The sequence below is a fragment of the Denticeps clupeoides genome, chromosome 13 (genome assembly GCF_900700375.1).
Source record: "Denticeps clupeoides chromosome 13, fDenClu1.1, whole genome shotgun sequence".
NCBI classification, from domain to species: domain Eukaryota; kingdom Metazoa; phylum Chordata; class Actinopteri; order Clupeiformes; family Denticipitidae; genus Denticeps; species Denticeps clupeoides.
The window spans coordinates 4,501,660-4,521,700 of NC_041719.1; the positions used below are offsets into that span (position 1 = coordinate 4,501,660).

Below are 20,041 nucleotides of genomic sequence, written 5' to 3' on the forward strand. Positions count from 1 at the left end.
TAGCCGCCCCCCCCGCCCTTCCCCGGGTAGCCGGGAAGTGGCTTTAAATCGGAGATGCGGACTCGCCAGCGACGGCGCGGTTTTCGGAGGCATCAGCACCAGCCTGGTGCGTCGGGGAAAGAAAAGGATCGCCGTTGTCCTCGCGTGTTCCCGGGACGCGTAGCTTCTTTGTGGTGCGCGGCGGATCGCGCTTGGTGTCCCCGCCTCGCCGCTTTTTTTGTCTCCATCTCGGGGACGCAGCCGCCGTCCCCCTTTGTTAAATCAACGACGGCGACGTCCACCGTGACCGCGTTTCAGGCGGGGAAGGGTGTGTGATTTCTTTTTTTTTTTTGGAACGGCGGCCCACATCTGGCAACGCCGGGAGTGCGAGGTGAAGCGTGGGCTTCCCCACGAGTGGGTGTGTGTGGACGCAGATAAGGAGAGACCCCCGACCGGCCTGGGACCGAGTGTTCTAACCTGGAGAACCTTCCAGGAAGTGGCGCGCCTCGGCTGGTAGGAACACTGGCGTGGATCTGTCATGGGCTTCGGTGCACGGATCTGTCCACGAAGCGAAATCGCGGCCATCTGGTTTAAAAGCGCCGCCTGGCTGAAAAGGCCTGTAGCATTTGGCCTTTTGCACGATTGATTCGTGCACCATTATCGTTTCATTCTTATGAATAATTATCCATGTTCATATAGACACATTTGCAAATAATATGTAAGTCATGTTCCTTTTTATGGGAGTGTTTTAACTGTAAGATCAGGCATTCGTTAGCAACCAGTTTACTTTACTTAACCTAGCGATATATTTGAATGTATCAACCAGCCATTTTCATTCACAACTTCATCTAATTTTCATCTAATTCATTTTAGCACATGTTTAATTACACAGGTATAAAGGAATAATTATATGAGTTGGACATTGCATGATGTCAACCCACGCAAAGCGCTTATGGCTGCAGCTAAGTGGCGTTTGGATAGATGGGTGAAAAAGTCGGCATCGGGACCTCCGCCTTCCACCTTTTGGGGGAAGAATTTGGCTTCCTATTAATGCCTCTTGTTTAGATGTTGGGGTCTCCCGCTGGTGGGAACCGGGAACTTTTCTGCAGGAATTTGGAGCTCTCTGGAGAGAGCTGTGGCCTTTTGAGCTCCTCCCTGAAGACTGGTACCAGCATACTCACCAGGCAGGAGACGTCAGGGTCAAACAGCCACGATGGAAAGTGTTTTGGTCTAGACCGGGCCGTATTGAGAACACGAGGCTTTTTGGCATTTAATAATGCCAAATTAAGAGGGGGAAAGGACTAAACCCAGATTACACGGGGTGTTAGGCCGATGTTCTACCATGTTTTAGAAAAGCACCTCCACGTAATGTGATCTACACGTGAAAATAACCTCGTTCGTAATGGCACACATGAAGATTTGACGAATGTACTTTATTTTTCCTCAAGGCACGGGACTTTGAAGAAAACACAACCCGGTTCGGAGGACCCACGGCCTGCCCCTGTAATGCACGGCCCTTTTCATGTGACGACATTGTAGACGCGCCGGTGGGAGCCAGAGCCTGTAGCCGCAAACCATGTTCAACTTCAAGAAAGACAAAGAGAAGGATGGCGTGAGGAAGGAAAAGAAGGACAAGAAGGAACGCATGTCCGCAGCGGAGCTGCGGAGCCTGGAGGAGATGAGCATGAGACGAGGCTTCTTCAACCTGAAGAGGGAGTCCAAGCGGGAGTCCAGGAACAAGCTGGAGATCTCCAACCCCATTCCCATAAAGGTGGCCAGCAGCACTGAGCTCAACCTCACCGACATCGAGTCCGACGGCCTCAGCAACCGGAGCAGCGTTGTCCTGGATGCCGACCAGCTGAGCGCCACCAGTTCCAGTGACGATTTGAAGGCGGACTGCGGTCAGGATGGCCACAAAGGGACGGTCAAGGAACGGGCCTCCAGGTTTGGTTCCCTGTCCATGCAGAACTCTCAAATGGGCCAGATCATGAAGCGCTTCTCTTTCTCCCAACGGAGCAAAGAGGAGAGCCCCTCTGAAGGGTCCACCCCGTCCGGGCAGAATTCTGCTGCCCCGTCCCCTCAGGTGGAGACCAAGGTTTTCGACCTGCAACGCAAGCAGGGCCTCCAGCAGCAGCAGCAGCAGCAGCAGGTCACCGCAGGGAAGAGGCCACACGTCCCTGAGGTGGTGGAAAAGACGTTCCCGGCGGACCTCCGGCTCCCCGCTGTGGTGCCTCCACAGACCCCGGAGCCCCGAGAGCTGGAGCTGCAGCGGCGCCACACCGGAGACTTCGGCTTCTCGCTGCGTCGGACGACCATGCTGGACCGCGGCGCGGACGGAGCCGTCTACAGGCGGGTGGTCCACTTCGCCGAGCCCGGTGCCGGCACCAAGGACTTGGCGCTGGGGCTGGTGCCCGGTGACAGGCTGGTAGAGATCAACGGGCGAAACGTGGAGAGCAAGAGCCGGGATGAGATTGTGGAGATGATCCGCCAGTCTGGCGACGTGGTGCGGCTGAAGGTCCAGCCCATCCTGGAGCTGAGCGAGCTGAGCCGCTGCTGGCTGAGGAGCACCGAGGGACTCCGGCGCGAAGCCTCTGATGTAAGTGGCGCGCTTCCTGTCACTTCAGGGCCCCGAGTAGCTGCTGATGTGCGAGGGTCTTCTTTTTCAGGTCCGTTGCTGAAGTCGGCAGGAACTGTACTGGTCGAGATCTAATCTAACAACATGTCTCCTCTTTAAGCCTTTAGGTTCAAGCATTCCAAGTCCCGTTGTGTGCCATCGTGTCTTGGACATACAGTAGCTGGATTCCCATGTCTTACCCGCCCAATCCACACCCTGAAAGTGTGTTTTTTTTTCTATTATAAATTGATCAATTGATCACTGGAAAGAGACACATTAACATTAAGGGTTACATCTGTCCTAACGACAGGTCCGTGCGGTTCCGGTGTCCTCCAGCCTTTATTCCCCCTGGCCTGAGAATGGCCTGCGGAGTGGGACAGAGAGAGGGGCGCCTGTCCCCGCGTTTTTCTGGGCGTGGCAAGCGTGAATCTGCCTTCATTCGCTTAGATCGCTTAGATGCAGAAATGCTCTTTGGTCAAATGCGATTATGTTCAGGGGGAAGCCATTGCGTCTTATCTGCAGCGCTTACGCCCCACTTCCGCGCGGAATATCTGATAAGAGCGGCATTTTGGCTTCAGCGTGCCTGCTCTCGCGTGGGTGAAGGGTGTGCTTATTACAGGGCGTGTGTCAGCATGTGTGCGTGTGGTCAGAGGTTCTGGCACAGAGAATCTAACGTATTACGAAGTCCCTCCTGTAATTACTAATCTGTGACGTCCGGAAGTTATCTCACTACACCCAGAGGTCGCAACTCAATAAAAAAAAAAAAGTCCTCCTGGAACACTGTAGAATCCTTCCACAAGCCGAGCATTGCCGTGCGAGTGTACGGTCGTGGCCAGACGTTTTGAGAATGACACAAATGCTGGTTTTTCACAAAGTTTGCTGCTTCAGCGTTTTTTAGATCCTGCTGTCTGATGTGTCTGTGGTGTATTGAAGTATAATTACAAGCATTTTATTAGTTCTAAAGGCCTTTACTGACAAGTACATCAGGCTTATGCAAAGAGTCCTTTTTTTAAGACCTCTGCAGTTCGCCCTGGAGTTTGTCAGAATTTGTTGGTTCTCGTTTGTCCACCCACCTCTTGAGGATTGACCACAAGTTCTCAACTGGATTAAAGTCCGGGGAGTTTCCTGGCCATGGACCCAAAATTTCAATGTTTTGTTCCCCGAGCCATTTAGTTTCACTTCAGCGCCGTCCCCACACACTGCTCCCTGGGTGCCGGTCATGGCTGCCCACTGCTCACTCAGGGTGATGGGTTAAATGCAGAGGACAAATTTCACTGTGTGCACCGTGTGCTGTGCTGCTGTGTATCACATGTGACAATCACTTCACTTACACTTACTTATTCATGGCTGTGCTCTTGTGAGTGAGGCCACTCCCTTGGATGAGAAGCAGCCCCACACATGAATGGTCTGTACGGGTATATGTGTGATCTCGTACTGGCATGCTGGAACACACACTTTTCCTCTCACTGTTCAGGCTTCCAGCTTGTAGGAGAGCAGCTGCATCTCCTCAGGCTTTATATTCACCCGGCATCCCAGGGGTCATCTGACATCGTCAGCGTCAGTAATTTATGAGTTTTGTGCAATTAACGGCTCAAGTCGTTCACATTGTCATATTGTCATCATTCTGAATGTCATTCTTCTTAAATAATTAACAGAAATAGTGTAACTCAGCCACGCTGGATGCAGGAGACAGTTTGTTTCTCTGGCGTAAGGAAGAACAAGAGTGAACAGGTCCAGTGCAAAGTTTGTGTTTTACATTTACAGCATTTATCAGACGCCCTTATCCAGAGCGACTTACAGTCAGTAGTTACAGGGACAGTCCCCCCCCCCCCCCCCCCCCCCCCTTGGAACATCTCAGGGTTAAGTGTCTTGCTCAGGGACACGATGGTAGTAAGTGGGATTTGAACCTGGGTCTTCAGGTTCATAGGCGAGTGTGTTACCCGCTAGGCTACTACCAGCCTACTTGCCTCATATTAATGCAACAGTATGTTAGAACGTCGCCAGCAGTGTCCGGGCCAGACTCCAAGCGCACCCTTGACGCAGTGCGGTGCAACACGGAGGCTTGAAAGGCGCTTGGCCGCCGTGCAGCACGCGCTGATGTCATATATACAGAAAAAAGCGTCCTCCCCCGCCACCACGTCCTGTCGTTCGGCGTCACAGGCCAGACCCAGTCACCTTGGTGCACCTGGGACAGGGATGCGTGGCCGCCTCTCACTTCTCGTTGTCCCAGTGAGTCCCCCCCCCTGCCCCCCTTCATTCCAGAGTTTTCAGTATTGTTCTATTTTTGGCGAATTTTAACCAGGGAACAAAGCGGAGCTTTTCGCCGGGCTGCGCAGATTTCAGCCCCCCGCCTCCTGTGCTTGTTTTGGCCCGTCGCTCTCGGCTGCAGCCGGGACCAGGGGGGGACGCTCGGACAGGTAGAGCGGCAGCACAGAGCACCTCGTGGTGGGTGGGATGCAACCCCTCCTTCCGGCTTGTTGCACGTCGTCCCAGGAGAGCCGCACGGGCTTTTGGCCCGTTATTCTGTCTGCGCTGGGCACGGGTTCAAGAGCTCTTGTGACAAAACACACACACACACACACACACACACACAGAGAAAACATTGTTGAAAGGCGCTCTTTTGTGCCGCCACATTTGAATGCATCTGGGCAGATCAGCGGAGTCCCACAAGGTCTTTCAGGAAATAGTGCTTTTGTGGGCCGTGACTTTGGTCCGTCGCACAACACAACAATTGGATCCTTCAGGGCTGGAAGAAAAAAAGCGGACGAGAAAATGTTCCTCTGCGGAAAACAGGAAATAGATGCCGGGGCTCTTGTTTGGGGCGTGGACGTGGCATTTGAGGATCTGCACGTGTGTCTTCTCGTGTTTGCTAGCACGTCACTGTGTGTGTGTGTGTGTGTGCATTGGGGGTTATTTGTTTTTTACTGAACAGCAGGAGAGTTTCCCAGGCGCTTTGTCCAGGAAAACAAGCGGCAACAGCGTGGCCTGAAATGCAAACAGGAGACGGCCATTTAACAATTACATCCTATATTAGAATACCATCAAATCAAACTCAAAGATTCATATGAATCCTCAATCTGCCCAGCGTTTATTCAAAGGCTTATTTTACTAATTTTGCATTAAAGACGCAGCGTGACATTTAAAAAAAGAATCAACAGTTAAGTGAAAGAGAGTTTTAAACTACTCAAAGACACCATAAATAATCAAGAATTGGCTCCTGGCTAGATGTCTTGGTGGAACATTTTCTTGGTCTGTAATTGCTTCTAATGATGTTAAATGAATGACATTTGGAAGGGGAGGAGCCTGTGTGCCTGATTGACAGCTCTCATGCGGCCATGCATCCTCTCATGCATATGCAGTCCTCCCTTCCTCCTTCATTTCCCTTCATTTTCTTAGCTCATAATACCCCTTGTTTGTGGCGCCGTCAGGGGACATCTCCTCTGTGATCTCTGTCACCGTCGTTTTGGGTCCATGCCAGTGCTTTTTAGAATTTGGCGACCTAGTGAGTTTGACATTTGCGAACACTCCCCACGCACCATGCCTTACATAACACATCCAAAATATGCCCCAAAGGGACACTGATAAATCCATTGAGGTGGATCTGAGGAGGATCTGAAACGTTTTTTATTTTTTGACATAGTCCTGTGCAACTACATGGAGCTGAACTTACTTCGACTTTCCTACAGGGCGTAGGAGAGTCGGGAATGTTCAGGGAACTTGAGGAGGGGGGGGGGCTGTGGGAGGGAAGCTAAATTCCGATTTTCTGGATTCTGAAAACATTTTCAATGTCAGAAAAGCCATTCAGCGTGGCAGGAAACCGGCTGTTTAAATTCCTCCTTCATAGACAGGAATGCTCAAGAGGTCAGGGGTCAAAGGCAGACCATAAGCCTTTGAACCCCTGTCTTGGCCTAGTATTCGCTCTGGCTCCTCAAACAGACAGGAAAGACCTCATTCCTGCGAATGTGGCCAGGATGTCATGCAACGAACTTGAGGAAGCAAGAGCCGGGGCTAGAAAACAGGTAGACGCGGGTCTATTTTTGATTTTCGGTCTAGTCGCACTGTCTCCATTCCACCCAGATTCCAAAAACAGAAGGCTGTGCTAAAAATGGGACGTCACCTGACTGTGCTTTTTAAAAAAAACTACATTGTAATAGTGCCATTAAATAACCAATGGTCCATTGGGGCTGCTTTATTATGCCAATATTTCTTACAGGACAACAGGTCTGGGCGTCAGAGCAGAGGTAACATCATATGAAAGACCAGTACAGCCTGTTAAAGGTCCCATGACATGAAAATATCAGTTTAATAACATTAATACAAGTTCCCCTAGCCTGTCTATGGTCCTGCAGTGGCCAGAAATGGCGATATGTATAATTAGTGCTTTGATCAGAGAGCGACAGCTCAGATCTGGAATTTGTCAGATCTAGAATTTGTCCCCTTATGTCGTCATAAGGGGAAAGGTTACCTCCCCTTTCTCATGCTTTCTCCGCCTAGTGAATTTTGCACTCCTCCCCTAAAAAATAAGCTCCACCGACCGTCATGGCTTGCAAACCTGTGAAGCGTTGCAGTTGCTTGGCGAGTGGATGTAAAATTGAGCGAAAATGAATTTTTTTAGTGCCGTCACACGCAACTCTGAAGAACCAGTGGGTTCATAATTATTTTTTCTGGAAAAAGGCCGACACAACGTCCTGTCCGCAAGATCAAAGTGGCTTTAATTCTGCGCCACGGCTGAATTTCGGAAAGGGGCTTCAGATACAGTATTAGGAGACCAACAAGAGCGAAATAAATGCGCTATGTTCCTGCCACGGGACCTTATAGTGTCTTATTTGCCAGCGTCTCTTTACGGCTACCTGCGAGAGGGAGCTGCTGGTGCCTGCCGAGGTAATGAGGTGCGTATGGAGCCTCCACAAACACCACGTTCTGGCGAAAGTGCTCTGACTGGGAGAGCGACAGACTGAAGTATGTTTGATGGTGTAGGCACAAGAGCCCAGTGCTCACCAGGCTTTAAGAAAAATTCATTTCAAGTGTTCTCTTTGTCTGTGTTCTCTTATGAGTGTTAGAACTTCGGTGACTTTGGTGTAATGGGACGAATTGGGTAAACAAATCCTCCCTGATGGGCTTATACGGGCTTGATTTAAGTGGCGCCTGGTGCTTACGAGAGCCAGCGAGGTGAGCGGCAGGTCTGGGCGCAGTCAGCGAGACGGGAGCTGCGGCCTGGAGATGGGTCTCAACCCGGCCTCACCGCGAGCCTCCGCTTCTGGCACATTCCTCAGCGTGTTTTTCTGGTGCGGTCGTGCTCAGGGGCAAGACTGTTGTCTGGCGGCGCCGTGGTCTGCAGATGGACTCGGTGACCAGTGTACGGTCGTTCCTTTCTCGGCATGGAAACTACGAAGTGATGACTTGGGTTGTCAAACAAAAAAACAATACTCAGCTCACAACTGATATGAAATCTTTGCATGTTGGGGCAGTGGGTGGCCTAGCGGTTAAGGAAGCGGCCCCGTAATCAGAAGGTTTGCCGGTTCGAATCCCGATCCGCCAAGGTTCCACTGAGGTGCCACTGAGCAAAACACTGTCCCCACACACTGCTCCCCGGGCGCCTGTCATGGCTGCCCACTGCTCACTCAGGGTGATGGGTTAAATGCAGAGGACAAATTTCACTGTGTGCACCATGTGCTGTGCTGCTGTGTATCACATGTGACAATCACTTCACTTCGCATTGATTTTGACCTGTGGCATGTGTGTCAAGAACGACTTGACAACACGCTGGAAGAGCATGGCAAGTGATGCTGCTGGTGGGACTTGGCACCAGTGCACAAATAATGGTTAGCGAGCTTTCTGTTATCATTATGGTAGCAGCTATGGCTAATAATAATACGATAAGAATTGTCCCTTACTGTCTGTTGTCCTGCTTCTGTGGCTAGAAATAGGTGTAAAGAGTGCCATTCTGCTTCGCCGTTCAGAACAGTGAGTGAAAGTGGTTAGTTGTCACCACAGCAGTGCACACAGTGAAACGCGTTCTGACATGAGGTCTCTGCATTTAACCCAGTGGGCAGCCATGACAGTGTGTGGGGACGGTGCTTTGCTCAGTGGCACCGTGGCGGAACTGGATTCGAACCGGCAACCTTCTGATTACAGGGCCACTTCCTCACCCGTTAGGCCACCACTGCGACTGGATCCCCTAAAGTCGTCATAAGGGGAAAGGTTACCTCCCGTTTCTCAGAGAATTGTCCACTTCTCCCAAACATGTGAAGCATTGCAGTTTCTCAGTGATTGGATGTAAAAATTAGCACCAATAATTATTTTTTTTTTATTTCAGTCTTGCTCAAGTCTGAAGAAACAGTGCGTTCATTTATTTATTTTTCTCGAAAAAAGCCTGACAAAACTTGCTGTCTGTGCCAAACATTGTGGTTTGTGAATGATGTTGATGTCATTTCCACAAGTGTCCCCTTATCTTCTACAGGCCGCTCTCCTCCTTGTCCCGCCTCTCTCCTCCTCATCCCGCCTCTCTTCTCCTCGTCCCGCCTCTCTCCTCCTTGTCCCGCCTCTCTCCTCCTCGTCCCGCCTCTCTCCTCCTTGTCCCGCCTCTCTCCTCCTCGTCCCGCCTCTCTCCTTCTCGTTTGCATTTAAGGCTGCAGACACCGAAATGGCGCGACCCGGAGAAATCTTATTGTGTGACTGGCTCAGAGAGGCTGTAATTCTGCACCACGACATTTCTGATACAGACTTTTAACAGAACAGCACAATTTTTTGTGCCTAAAAAGTGTTGCGTCTCAGTTAAAGTCCTTACAACTCAGTTCTACCTCAGACAATCTGCTAATATTATCCTAGGTGTCAGTATCGAATGTGAAACTCTATTATCTTGACATCCCTGGTCATCAGTAAGTCTTGAGCTGTCATGTGATGAGAATGAACTAAGCACAAAGAAAGACAGGTCTTACGCACTATTGCTCACTGTTGAAGCACTTCGGGGTTCTCAAGTGTCGATCTTGCCCTGACAACATTCATCAATATGATCGTGGAATACTGTGCTATAGAATTACACCGGCCCGTAGCATGGCGCTGTCCCTTGTTTATTCTGATGTGGTCCATTATGATTTGCTGTCCCTCTGCTCCTGGTTTTCCCTTCTCTCAATTCTCCACAGGGTTTTTTTTTTTTTTTTCCTGGACATCTGGCTGCTTTTCTCTGGCTTCTTTTGACGAGTCTGGGAACAATTTAGCTCAGCGAAACGCCTACTATGCATGCACATGTAAAACAATCGGCTGTCATGCATACGAGCCTGCGATCCTGTGATAATCCCGACTGAGCGATCAGCAAATGCATCTTGATTCCCTAACAGGATGGCATGATCATGGCACGCCATTCCCTGCCGTCCCGACGATGGGGGGGGGGGGGGGGGGGGGGGGGGGGGGGGGGTCGTGTTTGGGGTCGCAGAACACGCCGGTGACCCGATTCTGGTTTGTGGTGACGGGATCAATCGCTCCCTTTATCCCGAGGGCCCTGTAATGACCCTGGATGTACAGTGTGCAGTGAACATTCCGATCTTTGACCATTTAACGTTGCACACAACTTTTTTCGTTACAGCGTTGTTATATTTTTACTAACCATTTGAAGACTCCAGGCATTTAAACGACACTGTCGTTCTGCGGGTTATTGATTGTTTAATGACGTGACAGATTGAACACACACACACGCACGACCTCTGTCCGTCCTACGTATGCTGAGCGGCGCATGTTGCTTTTGGCGTGGTGCGTTATTATTTTACTCCCTCGGCCCGTGAGCTCCGTTTCAGGAAACAATCCTGATTTGATTGGCTTGCATTTTATCCGAACCTTCTCAACATTTCGGACCTCCGAACTTCCCTTTTTTTCTCCATTTTTTCCTAGAGCACAATAACTCGGACGCAGCTGTGCGCTCGGGTCTCTCGCCGAAAAAGTACGGGCGCAACGAATTCCGTGAGCCAACTCGTGTCGGTGAAATGCCTGCTATTTCCTGTGGTTATGCGTTCCTTTACTGGGACCAGTGTTCAGCGGGCCACTCCAGTTACTCCAGCTCCATGATCCTTTGCGGTCGGCCCGGGGCGAATTGTCGTCTGACCTTTAAGCATACGGGCGGAGTGCGTACGCCAGGCGCGAGTGTGACCAGGAGGAAGCAATAGAACTCGCTCAGGAAGCCCTGCCACAGGAAGCGGGCAGCCAATTTGCACCGATTTGATAGGCCAAACCCCGTGGCGCAGCGGCTGCCATGTGGACCGTGGGCCGTCCGGTACATCGCCCGCTGTGGCCTTCCAGGGTCCTGACCCTGAGCTTTCGACTGAATGGCCGCTCATTGTGGTCACTCATAATTATTAGAACTCGTCCCTTTTTCCGTTCACCAGGAGAGTTTTTTAACTACAGATGCACAGCTGGATTTTTTTTAAATGACACGCAGCAGAAGGGTCTGTTTCATTTTACTGGTTTAAGTTAAACAATCACGAGGAACAGGTTAGTTTAACGCGTTGTTTTCTGTACGTTACGTATGCTCTGTAGTGATTATCTCTGTGGTAGTGGTTTTATGAGTGCATCACTGGACCTGGCCTATAATGGTATAATTAGACTGTATTTAAATCACATCAGATTAAATAGTCTTAAAACTTTTCAAGAATTGTATTAGATAGCATGATGCATTAGTATTAAATGGATGACACGAAGAGACTAGCGTAACACTATATTTTGCTCAATTTTTATTGGCTGAAAATGACAAATGGTCAAAAACAGTTTTATATTAAATCAAACTAATTGGATCATCAGCTAATTGTTGTTAGAATTCAACACATGGAATCGCTACATTTTATGCATAGATTGGTCTATGTATATGATTGATATGGGCCTGCGACTCGAACAGGATTTTCGTGAAAATCCACATTATGAGGAATGTTCCCCTGTGAATGATTTGGAAAAGATTCCTCCCCAAAGTTCCACTGTGGTATTTACGGAATCTGCTTTGGAACAAACATGGCACTTCCTGACCGGGACTCTGGGAGAGGGCTGCATATAGATGCGGGGATCTCAACCTGCCCCCATAGAGCAGCGCTCATTACTGCTACTGTACGCTGTACTGTAGTCTGCAGCATTTGCTTTATTAATGCCTTTATCAAGCTCGCCACGTGTTGACGTGTGGCGATTACAGACTGCGGCTTAGAGATTAAAGGCCGATCGATGTCTGCATTCTTCTTGGCTGGAGTCCAGTCGTTCTATTAAAGTGACAAGAAAAAGGAGGACTATTTGGATCCCATATCAGCCCCTGAGTGGTGTGTGTATATATGAAATATATATGAAATCACCACCTGGTTTCTCGCTCACAAAGGAGGAAGTCTCCGGAGGAAAGGGAAAAGAAGCCCAGGAGTCCGTGCCGAGAGCGATGTCCAAGCACGGGGCTTGTTAGAACACTGACGCTTCCTGTCAGGATGGGCCTTTCATCAGCAGCGGGAGAATGTCCTTCCCCCTCCCTTGCAGTCGAGACCCCTACATCCTGTCCGGTTCCTACCCTATTAAGCGCTCTTCTCCCCATTTCTAAATGAAAATGATATTTGGGTGCGCCGCTTGGCGCCACAAAGACAGAACCCGCTACTGAAGGACCAACGGGGAGCCATTAACATGTGCGGGCGGTGTCTGGCTTTTGACGTGACCAGCGCCCATGACCAGCACTGGTCCCAGGCCAGAAAATGGCTCCTCTGTACTCACCCCCCCCCATCCAAGATTGATTAATTTGCCTTTTGCCGAGGCCTGGGGATGGTGCAGGGTGTTATTCTTGGAGAGCTGTGATGGTATTGTCAGGAAGTGAGCGATTTGGAATCTCTGTGAAGAATGGGTATCCCCAGATAGCTGCCACAATCAGCCAGCTCCGTTCTGAATGAGTTAGTGTCGAGAAACCACATCTATTCTGGGACTGGAGTCCTAACTTTTTTTTACATGGCAGTTGTTACACGGTGTTCCCTGTGCGAAGGAACAGATTGCGCTTTGACATTGGTGGAAGTCACAGGAGCGTTAAGTCATGAATTAATTGCAGATGGTGTAATGATCTCTCGAGATGGCTGAATGCGTGGGAGCCTGGACCATGTGACGGGAACACCGCGCCTAGTTGTATCACTGCCCGACATCTCAAAGGAGTGCTGTTCTCTGTAACGTAGTTAGTTATGGAGGTGAGTGGTGTAAAAATACCTTAAATTCCTCTCCAAAATAGAAACGTCTTGGACTGAGAGGGTGGACTGGAATGCTTTTCCTCTCTGGTCTGCTTCCATGGGGGTTGGGAACTGCTGGTTCTTCTCATAGTTTATTCTGGTAGCTACAAGCATGCTTCCTGCCATCAAGGTTTGTTCTTCCATCAAATAGTGCTAGATAAGGACTCTAGTTTGAAATAGATTTTTCTCAGATTATGATGGAGCTGCTGAAATCATGGAAGCAAAAACAAGCAAGTTCAAGTTCCACAACAATGTGAACTGAATGGTGTCTCCAAAGACAGGATTAACAGGGATCTGATTGTGAATGCCCTCGAGTGGTCAGCTGGTCCATAGAGCATGGACATGTGACACCAGTGACCCGAACTATATTATAGAGGATGGACATGTGACACCAGTGAGCCAAACTGTAAAAGAGTTGTATCCATGCAGCCAATGTGCTCCACAGTTGCATCCAGTTCATGCGTGATGCATGGTTTCCATTTCTTCTGACCATTGGTGTTGAATAAGGCGCCCTGCGATATTTCACCGCGACCATCCGAACGTGTGTCTGGACCACCCCTTGAGATTATAATCCCTGCCCCCCTCCACCACAAATCCACCCTAACAAGCCGTGTTTTTTGTCTGTCCACCAGATGTTCCAGAGATCCCTTGCTGTGATTTAATCTGTATTTCCCCCCCCCGGCAGATCCGGATTAGAAACCCCCATCTAATAAGAGGGTGTTGGGTTAATGTCAAATTAATTGGTTTGGAAAAGGATAAACAATGCTGTTGAGGCAACGGTTTGCCAATCGGCCTCCAGGGCTTGATGGATCGTGAAGAGTGATGTTGTATCTTCAAAGTTGTTTTAATATTCAAATATTGCCGCTATGACATGGTGCAATTTTTAACTGCCCAAGATTTGATGTCTTAATGATTATTTCTTAAACAGTACTTCTTCCGTCAGTGTTACACAGGACCAGGTCCAGTCAGAACAGTGTCATTAAATGGGGGAGCAAGAGTCAACATGTTGTGGACAGTTTGAGTCGTAATGACACAATGATGTCCATGTGGTTCTCATCAATTAGCCTTTTGGGTTGGGTATTCCGTGTGAATGAACAGCGACAGCCGTTTCTTAACTGATCTGAGAACAGGTGACTCATGTTTAACCGAAAGAAAAAAAACTGCTGAGTCAACGGCAAGTCACTGCGGTGGCCAGATAATGCACGCCTGCCACCAGACAACAATTACCGTTAATGTTCGTTAGGTCTCTGCGCGTTTGGAAATAAGTCTGAAGAAATTTCCGAATCCCTACGGATCACTTACCATTGCCCTGATATGGCGTTTTTTTTTTTTTTTTTTTAAATACGTACCTTACAAATATGCATACCATACATTGTACACATACCATCAGTGTACAGCACCATTTAATTGCCAAGAAGGGCTTACTTACAGTTGTGGGAGCTGTAATTTCCTCTGTTTATAGAGACTGTCTGCTGTCAGTCGTGAATGCTCTCGCTTGCCATTGTGAGGATGACAGGCCTCTTGCTAGAATGTAAGCAGTACAGAGTTATAGAGGTGTGAACCTTCACTGGTCTCACGATTCCATCCAATTACGATTATCAATGGCTCGGTTATTGATGCATTGCGATGCATCCGTGCTGCATCTGCTGCTGCTGCAGCTTCTGCTGCTGTCTCCTGTCGCTGTTCTACTGTGCAATAACTCACTTATTGACTCTTAACTTTTAACTCTTACATAATGTGGACTGCTGCTTTAGCCATTACTACATACTTATTTTTACTGCTTATTTTTATTAATTATTAAAAAATGTATGTCCGTCTCTCGCTCTCTCTGTGCACTTGTTGTATGTCTTGTACATACATTGTATGTACATTGTATGTCTTTCCCTCTGTGCAGTTGTAGCACAAGCAGTTTCCTTCGGGATTAATAAAGTTTTCTGATTTTGATCCCATACAACAAAAAAGGAAGATAGAAACTAAGATAGTGCTAAGGTTGAGCACATTACCTGACCTGACTACCACTTTGCAGATGTTTTTATCCTAAACGACTTGGGGACAGTTTCATAGACTGTGTCCGAATTGGGTTACAGTTCCACGGGCAAACTGGTCATAAGTAGGGATCAAACCTGTGACTTTGATTCAGAGGTGAGTGTGTTACCCTCGCTCCTACCACCACCCACCAGACAGTAGGCATTATCAAAAACCTGCACAACAAGTTCGATTTCAGTCTAGGTAGATCTTCCATATTGTGGTCTAATGGAGGGAGTATAGATATCAAATAAAATCTTTTGATCAGCTCTTTGTGCTGTTTTTCTGAAAATACCTAGCCTACTGTGTTCAAATGCGAACAACAGATGGACAAAAGATCATCCTGTATTTTTTAAAGGTCTAAACAAAATCATAGTTAATATTCCTATGGTCATTTCACCGACCTCACAACAGGCCAGTTAATCTATCTGCGCTCAGGGACCCTCGTGGACCCCAGGACAGTGAACGGGATCATAATCTGCGCCGAAGCTCCGCTGAAGGCCTTGGAACGAGCTGTCCAGCAGTGTTCCTGTTTATGACCCGGCCAGCGTCGTTGTGTCCATAAAGACACGCCGGAGAGACGTCATTACCCTCAGCCTCGGGCCGCGTAACGGGGCTGCGCAAGTGTTTAGCCAGGTGCCCTGTCTCCGGTTTTAGCCCCCCCCGGGGCAGGAGGACACTCCTGGAGAGCGGCGCCGCTCGCGTGCTCGGGAGAAGACTGTCTTGGAGCCAGGCACAGCAGGCCCAGAGTAAATACGCTTCTTCCTCCACTGTTTGTTTGGTAACGGACACATCTGAGGTCGGAGCTTAAACACGAGCGAGACTGGGGATCATGCCACTGTTTACTCCGCAAGCGGATACTGCGGCTGGAGAGGAGGGGTTCGCTGCCCACAGTAAACATCACAGGTCCGGGCTTCCAGCACCACCCATTCGTTACATCGGCCATATATCAGGTCAACGGGTCGACGACTCTTCCGGTTCTAATCCATTTAACATGATGTCCCCCCCCTTTTTTCCTTGAGAATTATCTAGAGGGAGAAGCAATTAATGTGACAGAATTGAATAATAATGACCATTTAAAGATGTAGTTCAGGCCTAAAGTTTGGACACCTTCTCTTTCAGTGTGTTTTCTTTATTTTCATGACCATTTACGTTGGTAGATTCTCACTGAAGGCATCAAAACTATGAATGAACACATGTTCATTCACATGTTGCACACTCTTGGAATTCTCTCGATGAGCTTCAAGAGGTTGTCACCTGAAATTGTTCTCCAGCAGTCTTGAAGGAGTTCCCAGAGGTGTTTAGCACTTGTTGGCCCCTTTGCCTTCACTCTGCGGTCCAGCTCACCCCAAACCATCTTGATTGGGTTCAGGTCCGGTGACTGTGGAGGCCAGGTCTCCACTTTTTTTTTGGATGCGGATCCACAACCTGATGATCCATGCTATTTCAGCATGCCCTGAGAATTCACAGCTAAAAACTTGGAATTCTGGCCATCTTTTTTCTCCTGATTATTGATTAAGCAACAGTTTACTTCTCGTATTGCTTCTTAAAGCTGTCTTGGTTCTCAGACCTTTGGTCCCATATTTACTTACGCAATATTTTTTATTGCATCTTGAAGGCTTAATAAATGTGTACCCATCAATTGTTAATATAAAAAGAAATGCAATGCTGCTGATCTCAGGCCAAATATTTTAAGGCATTTTAAAGGAATGATAAGGAATGAATTATATATGAAATGGAATAAATTATGGATTAGAACGTTTGATGGTTGACTGAAATCGCGGTTATCGCCGCTCGTGTCCATCCCTCGCCCTGGCACCAACCCGCCCTTTTGACTGGTGTCTTGCGTAACTTTGTGGTTTTATTGGGCGGTGTGATCGTTTTCTGTCCCTGTGCAGACTGCAGCCGCCGTCGGGATCAGTGCGCAGAGGAGAGGCTGCAATCCAGCCCCGCCCAGCCCCGCCCCGCATCAGTTGGCTCGGCTGTAGAACAAAAGGCTTTGCAGTGGCTGCGCTGGAGCGGAGTCTTTGCAGTCGTATCTCATCGGCGCTCAGCAGACTGAGGCTTTTGTTTTTGCGTGGACATGCAGGAAGCGAACAAGAGCGTCCTTTGTGATCTGAAATGTGTTGTGGCTGGAAATTGTAACGTGATTCTATTAGTTGCACTTTGTTGTTTAGATGTTTCTAGAGAGGTCACTTGAGCTTCACCGCATTGATCAATCGTAATACGTGGCTCTTCATCGGGTGCCCACCATCATCAGAACATCAGATTGTAGGTTCTGTATTTTATTTCAGTTCACATTTCCGATTCATGTACTCAGGACAGAGATGCTGAAATGGTAACTTGCTGTGCGAGGTTGATTAGAAAGGAGAAGGTTAGAAAGTGATGCAAAAATCATTGTGAACAATGATTTCTAAAAAAGTGATGCAAAAACTGCTGACACAACGAAATGTGTCCTCTGCTTTTACATTTACGGCATTTGGCAGACGCCCTTATCCAGAGCGACTTACAACGTGCTTTCAAGTTACCCTTGGTGAGCAGTGGGCAGCCATGACAGGCGCCCAGGGAGCAGTGTGTGGGTACGGTGCTTCGCTCAGTTTTTCAAACCGGCAACCTTCCGATTACGGGGCCACATCCTTAACCACTAGGCCACCACCGACCCCACAACGCTCAACCTGGTGGGTAATCACAAACATCACTGGATTAAAAATGACAGGAATGAGCTGCAGAACGTACCAGGCCTCTGGCTCAGATATTAAACAGAGAGTCTTCAGCTGGTGCGGCGCCACAAATGACCTGCTGACAGCCGTGTGCAGAAAGGCCACTGGGTCAGGCATGGCCTTTGCACTCGGAGTATTGTTCTCACGGACATTCTTTAACGTGCTTATGTAATGGCCACGTTAAAACCAAAGTAGTGACCGCACGACTTTTACAAAAGCAGCAATCTCACGGTGATTCCTCACTTTATTACTTTTACTTTATTTACACTTAATTTGCTGCGTTGAGCCACTAGGAGTAATAATAATGATTTTATTGCATGAGTTTTTGTGTATTTTTAAATATCCCAGCCCCGTATAAACCCCGTGTGTATTTCCCCAACTCTGACCCTAGTGCTGGAATGTGCATTAACAAACTGTGGGAACAGCTTGGTCACACGCGTTTACGTAATCACACGCGCTCAGTCCGCCACAACACTCAGCGATCGTCGAGGTCACATGCACATGGGCCAGGCTCATGCGGCGGCCCGAGCTGCACTCGCCCGTAATTCCTCGGCCTGGCCCTATCCGATTGGTCTCCGATGTGCTCATTCATTTTTACTACTCCTCTCCTGTGACCTTTGAACTGCCCGGGTGGAGGGGGTGAAAGGCCAGCCGAAATCCCCCGAAGTTGGGAGAACGCCGTCATGTTTCCGCACATTCCACGCCGATTAGGAGCAGAGATGTGGAACGAGCCGTGAATTTGCTGTTTGCACTGAACACTGAGTAATTCCTTTTCAACTGTAAAGTTGCATGCATGCATTTCTTTGCAAATTGAGTTTGTCCCTCTGTAGTAATAATAATAAATAAAGTGAAGTGATTGTCATTGTGACACACAGCAGCACAGCACACGGTGCACACAGTGAAATTTGTCCTCTGCATTTAACCATCACCCTTGGTGTGCAGTGGGCAGCCATGACAGGCGCCCGGGGAGCAGTGTGTGGGGACAGTGCTTTGCTCAGTGGCGGAATGGGATTCGAACCGGCAATCCTCTGATTAGGCCACCATTGGCGCACCACAGCCCCTAGTATGAGAATGAGGTGTGGCTTATGACGGGCGAAAGTGGCAAATACGAAAAGCCTCCTCACTCTTCACTGCAACGCTTTGTGCCTCACGTGACCCACTGAGATACAAGCCAGGCTTTGTCCCAGCAGATTGTATTGGCTCCTCGGCATTAATCACCAAGCACTTCACTGTCATCGGCCCGTTCCGGTTCCGTGTTCTAATGCACGCGATAAATCCGACTTGACACTCTGCTTTTCATCACGTAATCTGTGTTTATTGTATCTGAATGGCGAACAGGAGTAGTGTCTGGCTCTCATCAGGAGCTTCCACCAGGAGGTTTGTGGCGTAGCGCAGCTGGCGCTGGTGACGTCAGCCTGCACCGGTACCGCAGAACCGAGACCTGAGAGCACCCGCTCCCCATCGTCCAGGAATTCTGTTCAAGAAGCTTAACAGAGCTTCCTCCATGGTCAGCTCATCTTGAAGCACAAGAATGGTTTCGATTGGCATAAATCACGTTTACATTTTCGATCATTAATGATACAAAAATGGTGTGATTAACTGTTCTTCTATATGGTTTTAACCATATAATTAGATGAGAGGCTTCAGAACACTTGAATAGAACGTCCTGGTACTGATTCTGAAATAAAAATGATGGTAGTATCTTAGTGGGTTTAGTAAGAAATGTACTTGCTGTGATATGTGTGTGCGTATCCGTAGACTGTTGCGTTGTTAATGCTTGTGCTGATATACCTGCGTTCGCAATCTGTAGTGTGTACTCCGAAATAAATGAATAAAATCCTGTACTTCAAATCGTCGTCTGTTGAGTGCAGATCTCGCAACACAGTCCCTATAAAATTATTGAAGGTATTGCATCCATTCCGTAAATTTTTCAGTATGTGCACAAAAACCTATACAAAGAACGCAGGATACGGACCGAGGCTCTACATGTACATACATACAGTACAGGCCAAAAGTTTGGACCCACCTGCTCATTCAATGTGTTCATTCATAGTTTTGATGCCTTCAGTGAGAATCTACCAACGTAAATGGTCATGAAAATAAAGAAAACACGTTGAATGAGAAGGTGTGTCCAAACTTTTGGCCCGTACTGTATGCAAAATGGATTGCGCTTTAAAAAAAATTTCATATGTGTCATGTCTCATGTTGTGATGGTGATGGATTGTGTGTGACCCGGATCTATTCTAACTCGGCCTTTTCACCCGATTAACACTGTAATGCTTTCGGTGGTAACCATGATGCCCGAGTTCGCCACTCTGCAAGCAATCATCTTATCTGTCTTGCATATGGCAAAACTGTGCCGCAGCGTTTAAATAATTTAGACAAGCAGCTCCAGTGCTAATATCGAACAGACGGTCCGTAATTTGACCTCTGGTTGCGTAAGTCCCGTGTAGTCCATCAGAGGCGTGGGGGCTACTGGTTTTAAG

General features: G+C 48.4%; 1 protein-coding gene across 4 annotated transcripts in view; it reads left to right on the top strand.

The window, feature by feature from the left end:
- The window catches only part of myo18ab (myosin XVIIIA b), a 73,083-nt gene that overhangs the window by 162 nt on the left and 52,880 nt on the right, over window positions 1-20,041 (top strand). For 3 of the 4 annotated variants that reach the window (XM_029000359.1, XM_029000361.1, XM_029000362.1), the window contains exon 2: window positions 1,428-2,575. In XM_029000359.1, coding sequence (XP_028856192.1) covers window positions 1,556-2,575 — 1,020 coding nt within the window. In that variant the 5' untranslated portion in view covers window positions 1,428-1,555. Of the gene's footprint in view, window positions 1-409; window positions 493-1,427; window positions 2,576-20,041 lie in introns of those variants that run through there. The other variant, XM_029000360.1, reaches the window with a different exon arrangement.